The sequence below is a fragment of the Vollenhovia emeryi genome, unplaced genomic scaffold (assembly GCF_000949405.1).
Source record: "Vollenhovia emeryi isolate VEMERY1.0 unplaced genomic scaffold, V.emery_V1.0 DF939122.1, whole genome shotgun sequence".
In the NCBI taxonomy this organism is placed as follows: domain Eukaryota; kingdom Metazoa; phylum Arthropoda; class Insecta; order Hymenoptera; family Formicidae; genus Vollenhovia; species Vollenhovia emeryi.
Window position 1 is genome coordinate 1,314,539 of NW_011967244.1, and position 8,161 is coordinate 1,322,699.

An 8,161-nucleotide genomic window follows, 5' to 3' on the forward strand; every position below is an offset into this window, starting at 1 on the left:
GGTAGATAACGATTTTTATTTTCGTTTTGCTTTCCAAATAATACAAGACACGTATCTACTTAACAATTTATAAAATATTTTTCGTATCAAGTTTTGCAAAAAATGCGGCTCGAAAGTGTAATTCGAGTCGTTTAAATCACTCCCATTAAAAAAGTGCGTCGCAATAAAACCTAAAATGTTTGATTATTATTATAAAATGCACTCCTCTGTAATACCGCAAGTGTCATGTGAAATGTTGCTATGCTAACTTGATATATACATACATATATATATATATATGTTCATTTTTATGTATCTTAAATCTTCAGGTGTATACGGCAAGCTCGAAAATATACTCTCAAATTAACAACACGTTTGCGAAAAATATTGAATACGTCTCTTAAAAAGTTATGGAATCTGTTTTGTCGCGTGAAAAAGGTTCTTACTAAACTAGATAACGTCCTTTGAGTATCGTCTTCTCTTGACTCAAGCACATTTATAAATTAACACCACGCATTTTTCTCCTTACAATTAAACTATGAAATGTTGGAATTTCTTTGTAGTCTCGAGAGGTTTCTACACATAAATCTATTGATTGTTCTATGTAACGTTTGCATCGCATACACATTCAACGAGTTCCGTTTACAAAATCGATGTTGCAATCGATTTAATTAATTATTACGGGATTTTTATTTTCAAAGAGTCAAAAGTGTCGGTTCATTTTTTGTAACTCGTTTCACAGCTCATCGAAGAGTTATTATCACAATAGGAGACTATTCAATTTGTGTTTTTGTTCAAATTACCGTTCATTTATACATTTTAATAATCAATTATTGTGTAGGCATATAAGTTTGTATTAGGTAACAATATGGCAATATAATCATTTTTCTTTTAATGATTTTAGACTAGAAAAGTCAAAACGAGAAATTCATGCGCGAACAAATTGTGTTAATGTTAATGTAGCTTGTAAGGAACTTGCTATTTTTTCGCGAATACTCGGAGTTTTCCTTAGATTGACAATAGATTTGTATGCAAATGAAGCTATTGTACATTGAGAATCGTGAGAAAGACGCGTCATGGTCTCATACGAGGGAGAATCCTTGATTATGTTGGATAGCTTGCAGCAACTTGTACTTCAATTTTTCGCGAGTTCGATAGCGCGGTAGATCGAGCAGGTTGAAACACGTGTGCGCAGCCGGTAGGAAACGTTCGTCAGCCATCGGTTGTATAATCATCTGCAACAGAGGCGGCAAATGTTACCTCGTTCCGAAGAAAAGACTCGATACACAAGGTCACACATGCTGCAAATTTTGACTAAGCCCCTAAATGCATTTTCTCTCACTTTTATAGCTTTCATGCCTTGTAGAGGGATTCTGTCGCTGCCCGTTAAGAAAAGGAGAAATTTCTTCTTCTCCTCCAATGGCAGTTCGTGAAAGACCTGCCAGAAGAGCACGATAGTGGGATGGGTTTTGGAATAGTTGTCCTTGTAAGTGGTATTCTTTTCCAATTCTTCCCAGTCGTAATTCTCATTGCCGATCAAGAGCAACATAAGTTCGTGACTATGGAACAACTCTAACACCCTTCCGCCGCAGACATTGTGAAAACCTTTGGCAAACGCCCGGAACTGCGTTTCCACTGATTTATTCAATATATAGTCAACATAAAGGTCCACGTACTGTTGTCTGCAAACGAAAGCGTGTCTTGCTTTTCCTTTCTTCTTCTTCCATTACTATCGCTAGTATGCCAACAATATGCATGCTTACGTACTTATTTTTCAATGTTACAGGAACGTTCTCACCGCCTGGTATCAATTCGAAGTTTTTCCTCTCGTCAAACACTTCTCTAGTTATCATGAAGTTCAAGCAAAATATTTCATCGAGGTTTGATTCGTTGTATTCGAGAACATCTTCTAAACTTCTGTAATGTGTATCACTTGTTACTATTTCATTTAATATATGATTAACAACATTGTAGATTCTGAAATGAGTAGAGTACCTAGCTATTGTCGGTGACAAATCCTTGATGTCACTTAGCCCGACTGATTCTCCCAAAAGTTTCTTGTACAAGACCAGCGGAAATGGTAAGTTGATAATTACGAAATTGTAAATGGCCAGACCACAGAGAATGCCGATTAGGTAATACATATCTACTTCCTCCAACGAGTCCGAGTTGAACCAGATCGTCCTTGTCTCCTCGTATTCTTTGAACATGCCATATTTAAAATCAAGAATCTCCGCGAAGAGAAGCATGAAGAACTCTTTTCTCACGCCACCCACGTCTTCAGCCTCCTCATCGCGGAATTTAACCTGAAAGTATGTGAACACGCGCTATAAAATTATGTACACAGTAAAAGATTCAGGATTTCCTGGACTTAAAACGTTAAAGCTTTGAAGCTCGATACTCACTCTAAGTGGTCTCTTCAGATCGACAGAATCGTACTTGTTTAACTGAAATAAGGTGTCCTTGACTATGCTGTTCCGTGACACATATAATATTACAAATTGACTGTACTGCTCGATGTTTAGGAAAGTTGAACCGCGCAGTACATCTCTTACGGCCCGCGACGCCACTTCGTTTATTGCGGTTTGCATCTGTGCATGGATACAGTTTATTAAACAATGCGTATGATTATTTCTAAATATCGGATTCTTCTTTATACCTGCACAGCTTGATCGGTTTCAAGCAACGTAGTTTTTGCCTCGGCATCAAATAGAAAAGGATAACTGCAGAAATATATTTTACGGTACTGAAAAATTATAAGGATTATAATGCTACATGTGTAGCGATAAGCACCACTAGAAAATCTAGAATCACTTACATAAGTCCGATCTTCTTCTGTCATCCATTTGAGGTAGTCACGGCTAATGTCTATATATTCCGATAATTCTGGCAAGTGGAAGGTGTCATACGGTACTCGTATACCAGCTGTGACATTTAATTTATACAATAATCCTAACAATTCTAGAGCACATTGTAGGCTTTCGGACCACGTAATGTTCTGCAAAGTATATTTCGCATTATCATACAAGAGGAATTTTTACCTCTTTTTCAGAAAAGTTATGAGATTTTCATAAAATATCTTGTGAATTTGTAAAAATATCGTTCGTACGGATTTATTCTTTTACGGTGGGAGTAAGAACTAGTTATACAATCAATTTTGATTGTTAGGCAACTATAGCGCAACCAAGAAATTCGTGAAAATCTCACAATTCAATTTCAAACTGTCCATCGAATATTCCCGCGCGCAAATTTACTTTGTTCGCCGTTGACTGTTTCACAAAGTGCAGCACCACAGACTTGTATATTCTCACGAGTCTCTCGAAGTAGTACGGCGGGGCTGAGGACCACCACATGCTCACGACTTTGTAAGCCTCGGCCTTTAGTCTCAGGACTGCCTTGCAAAATGGTGTCTGCAGGAGGCTGTAGTTGGACAGATTTGCAAAGCGATGGTACAGCGGTAACGTTAAGTACACCCTTAAAGATTCAACGTCGGGAGGAGAGTCGACGAAAGACGGTATCAGACTGTCCGTTATACACATGAAAATCTGCAACAAAAGCGTGACGTCGTCGCTGAAAATATCTATCGAGATTTCACGTATTACGTTCGTACACGTACCAGTTCTTGAATCGTAGTATTGTCTAGTTCCGAGATAATTCCAAATAATCTGATAGCGTAGTCAATATCGACCCCGTGATGTTTGCTCGAACATCCGTAATGCGCGTTGTTATGAAGCAAAAAGGACGAATTTATACATGCTTGACTTTTGAACACAGTTTCTAGATACCTGAAAAGCATGGCAAATTACTTGGTAGCTGCGCGATAACCGAGGCTTCGGCTCGAATTGATTCGTTAGATCAGATCTACCGTGGACCAAACTAAATATCTATCCGAATATCTTTGTATTAAATTGTACAAGTTTTCCTTAGTGTGCAATATTTTTTCACTTACGTCATCAATTCGTGATTAATTGGTGAACCTGGCGCGATCCTCTGACAGTCAACTAACTTTTCCTCCGCCACTGTAAGAATTTGGGAAGTCGGCCCTAATATTCTACAGTCATCTGGTTCTATATTGTCCTGTAGACATATATTAAAGTAGAAATAATTGCACTTTATCACAGAAACAATGCGAAAAATTAAATGTCTCGTTTTCTTCTCCGAAGAGAAAAGAAAATCCGACTAATCTAAACTTACAAATTTCGAGGGTAAATTAATAAAATGCAGATAAGAGTGCAACGAAATAGAAAAACACACACTTTTTTTGGACTGATGGTGGCAAAACAGTGATCGCCCCCGCTAAAGATGTGCCTAACAACACAATCAATCTCAGGGCTGTAGTGCAGGTCGAGCGTCATCGACGATCCACTCGGCGAGGACCACGGTCCTAAAACAACTTGCGGTGTAGTAGCACTCTGCGAACCACGATTACCCAATTGCCCAGCACCACCCAAGCCCCACGCGTAAACTCTTCCTCGAGACGGCACTAAAGCCAGCGTATGTCTTTTGCCGCAAGACACCTATACAATTATTAATAAATGTATTAGGCTTTGATGTATTGAACTCAAATTCGAAGGAATAAGAGAGCCGTAACACGATGTTAGTGGCTAAATAATTTTATAATTTCATTATAAATTTATTGCGAAAAACAAAAGGTGGCATTTGGGAAATAATATCAAACTGTTTATTGCGATAAATATTACCACATGCCTCGGTGGTCGAATTGGTGAGACACCCTAGTAAAAGGATGGCTCAAACCCTGGATGAGGGGTAATATTTTTCCGCAAGAAATTTATAATAAAATTATTTAAACTCCAACATCCCGTCACGACTCTTGGCTTTTATTCCTTTAAACAATTACTAATATTGCTTATATATATTTCAGTACAATAGACTAATAAACGTATAAATTAAGATTAACGTGACATAACAGCCACATACATAATTTCTGTAAATTATCACAACTTACTTGGGTTACCGTACTACCCATTAGTTCCATAACTTGCCTCGGTAAAATTTCATTCGTGTTATTCCCATGACCTAATTGACCGTACATTCCGGCACCGCATGTAAACACTCCACCGTCCTGAAGCAAGCGCAGGAAGTTAGAACTGTTCAACCACCAAAATACTGACCGACGCGTTAACGCACGAGATTTACCGTTGTCAGAAACACTGAGAATTCCTCGCCACAAGTCGCGTAGCATACTCTAGAGTTTCTCAGAGTGCGTAATTGACACGGTAAACTACGCTGCTGCGTATCATTTATTCCTAGTTGTCCGAATGTGTTTCTCCCCCACGAGAACACTGCTCCTACGAGAAAATAGCAAAGGTTCAGACACGGCCCAAAGTTGAACGATGTCCACATGGTAGCAGCGTGATAGACTTGCCTGATTTTGTGATAACTACAGTGTGATAACCGCCGCATGCGACAAACGCAATTGGTACAGCGGCCAATGTGGGGATCCTCTTCGGTTTTATTTCGGTGGTCGTGTGAGAGCCCAAACCTAGTTGTCCCTCTCTGTTGCTACCCCACGCGTACAGTTCCCCGTCGTTGGTCAGAGCGATCGAATGCTCGACGCCGCACGCAATCTGCACTATTACATTTGTACCCAATACTTTTACCATACGTGGAACACGCTCCGTACAATCGACGCTATTTAACCCTGCGTAAACACATGATTATATTAATGGCATCCAAAAAGCAAAACTCTCAGGGTAGTTTCAAAAACGTCGATTAATTGCTAACTTGATCGATTCTCTTTCTTTTTAGATAACAATGGCAACAATAACAAAAAGATAGAGAGTTGACTAACCTCTGGTTAAGTACGTTTATGAAATTGATCGTCAATACATCGAGATAAAAAGATAAGAGCTTATACGTTACCTAGCTGACCATTCAAATTACAACCCCAACTGAAAAGTTGTCCCCACTCGTTTACAGCAAGAGTATGGCAGTTACCGCATGTTATTTTTCTAAATACAAATGCATCCAAGCCGGGTATCAGTTCTAGAAAGAATCGATATATTTTAATAAAGTTGCAGAACCTTGTAGTTCGGGAGATCTACATTACATATATCAATTGAGAGTTTCCGTTGTACTCACGCAACCTTTTCCTCGCCTTCTCGTGGCCGAGCTGCCCGTAGTCGTTGTTACCGCAGGAATACACCTTGCCATCTTTCGTAACGGCTACGGTATAATTTTCTCCACAGGCAACTGAAATTTTTTATTTTCGTCGGGACGTTCTCGCGAGAGCAATTTTTTTTTTGCTAATCTCAGTTTTCACCAATGTCGTTTAACTTCGATTTCAGTTCACTTTATTCTTTGTCTCTTTTCTAATGTCCACTTCTACCAGTGCGGATTAACTTTTTACTTTCCATCTTTTTCAAATTCTTAGAACTGGTAAAAGATGAAAAGTAAGCTAAACCGAGATTAAAATTAATCTGCATTGGTAGAAATGGACATAAGGGAACAGTCAGAACTATGGTATAACTAGTAGGTCCACTTCGTCATTTGTTTCATTTCCCGTCGATCCCTTCTGCGCATCGGACATTACTCTGGGCAGACCAATGAGAGAAAAGTCGTATGTGCGGTAGTGTGGCTTTGATGAGTACGTATATACACATACGTCACTGGATCCTGCCCGGGTGTATGGCGGAATACCATGCGATCGGGACCGCGAAGATCAAAGGGGCCGGCAGAGAGTGGACCTACTAGTTACACTGTGGTCAGAACTGAGATTAAAGTTAAATGACTTTGGTGAAAACCAGAGTGAGTTTCGTCAGATCTTTCGAGAGCCCGCTTTCACCAACGTCACTTAACTTTAATCCCCGTTGAATTCATTGCTTGTCTCTTTTCTAAGGTATCAATTGCATAGAGATAAGATCCGGTTTCACCAAACGTCGCCTAACTTTAATTTTAGTTTAATTCACGTTTGTCTCTTCAAAAAGTAACAGTTGGAAAGAGACAAAGAACGAATGAAGCTAAGCTTAAAGTTAAACAACGTTGGTGGAACCGGGCCATAAAGAATAGATTGAGCTAAACCTAAGCGACGTTGGTGAAATTGATCCTTACTCTGCACAATGTCCTTTGCCTCCGCAAAATCCACCTCCCGCGGCATGAAAATGTTTTCATCCTCGATACCGCCCAGGCCCAGCTCGCCATGGATGGTAGTGCCCCAACAGTACATGATGCCGCAGCTCTTGAGCCGTTTCGCTGACAAATCACTCTCATCTAGCCCACGCTTTCTCGATCTGCTCGCCTACGACACACGAATGTAACTTAGATCCAGTTTCACCAACGTTGTTCAACTTCAAGCCTGGCTTAATTCGTTCTTTGTCTCTTTCCACCAGTTACTTTAGAGCGAGATAAACGTGAATTAAATCAAGATCAAAGTTGAGCGACGTTTGATGAAACTGGGCCTTCGAGTGCTTCGACAAATTAGTGCGGAGTTTGAACTTTTTAAGGAGCAGCAGTGTACAATACTCAGAGTATCATTTATTCGACAAAACTAATATTTAACATATTTCAATAAATCCACTGCTCAGAATGCACGACGCAAACGTTGGCTCGCATCTACAACAAAGTACAATTCGCTACTTTCGACACAAACAGGCGTATTATACGTATCGTATCAAGTAAATCCCTCTCGTCACTCCTGTCTTTAGTTGCTAACGCGGACACGACTGATGAACCTAGTCTGTCTCGTGCATCAACCGGTTCATCAATCGCACGATGACGCACAGTCATTATCACAGATTTGCGTCTTGACTTAGGCTTGTTTTCTACTGTTGCACTGGTGAACTAGTGCAGTAAGCTAGAATGAGAAAAATATACTTGTCCTAGGACCCGAGCAGAATGGCTGTCTCGTACTCTTAAGACAGTGTTTTATGTTTTAAATCTTTGTCTTAAGCCCAATAGAACTTGGACCAAGTTCTAGCATCGTGGACATTGGCTTTTAGACCCTACAGTGAGTTGTTGGTCGTTAGTCAGGAGTCCCAACTACATGCTGATCCTTTTCCTTTCTGGGTGGAAGAAAGAGGACCGACATATAGCTCTGACGTCTGACCAAGAACTAAACAACTCATTGTAGACCGGGCCTTAAAGAAACGCACAATAACTGTCTTGTGACTTAAGGCCTGTGCCCACGATGCTAGAACTTGGTCCAAGTTCTAGTTTCGAGAAA

General features: G+C 39.9%; 1 protein-coding gene across 6 annotated transcripts in view; it reads right to left on the reverse strand.

The window, feature by feature from the left end:
* Window position 1: 1 nt before the first annotated feature.
* Window positions 2–8,161, reverse strand: part of LOC105569885 (probable E3 ubiquitin-protein ligase HERC4) — an 11,102-nt gene continuing 2,942 nt past the window's right edge. For 4 of the 6 annotated variants that reach the window (XM_012026689.1, XM_012026684.1, XM_012026687.1 and 1 more), the window contains exons 2-17: window positions 7,051–7,237; window positions 6,082–6,192; window positions 5,863–5,985; window positions 5,366–5,641; window positions 5,137–5,288; window positions 4,946–5,062; window positions 4,236–4,496; window positions 3,929–4,056; window positions 3,596–3,764; window positions 3,234–3,524; window positions 2,798–2,977; window positions 2,639–2,725; window positions 2,385–2,570; window positions 1,747–2,285; window positions 1,322–1,661; window positions 2–1,214 (exon numbers count right to left, since the gene is read on the reverse strand). In XM_012026689.1, the coding sequence (XP_011882079.1) occupies window positions 1,062–1,214; window positions 1,322–1,661; window positions 1,747–2,285; window positions 2,385–2,570; window positions 2,639–2,725; window positions 2,798–2,977; window positions 3,234–3,524; window positions 3,596–3,764; window positions 3,929–4,056; window positions 4,236–4,496; window positions 4,946–5,062; window positions 5,137–5,288; window positions 5,366–5,641; window positions 5,863–5,985; window positions 6,082–6,192; window positions 7,051–7,165 (3,228 nt within the window). In that variant the 5' untranslated portion in view covers window positions 7,166–7,237 and the 3' untranslated portion in view covers window positions 2–1,061. Of the gene's footprint in view, window positions 1,215–1,321; window positions 1,662–1,746; window positions 2,286–2,384; window positions 2,571–2,638; window positions 2,726–2,797; window positions 2,978–3,233; window positions 3,525–3,595; window positions 3,765–3,928; window positions 4,057–4,235; window positions 4,497–4,945; window positions 5,063–5,136; window positions 5,289–5,365; window positions 5,642–5,862; window positions 5,986–6,081; window positions 6,193–7,050; window positions 7,238–7,812; window positions 7,843–8,161 lie in introns of those variants that run through there. The other 2 variants (XM_012026686.1, XM_012026688.1) reach the window with 2 other exon arrangements.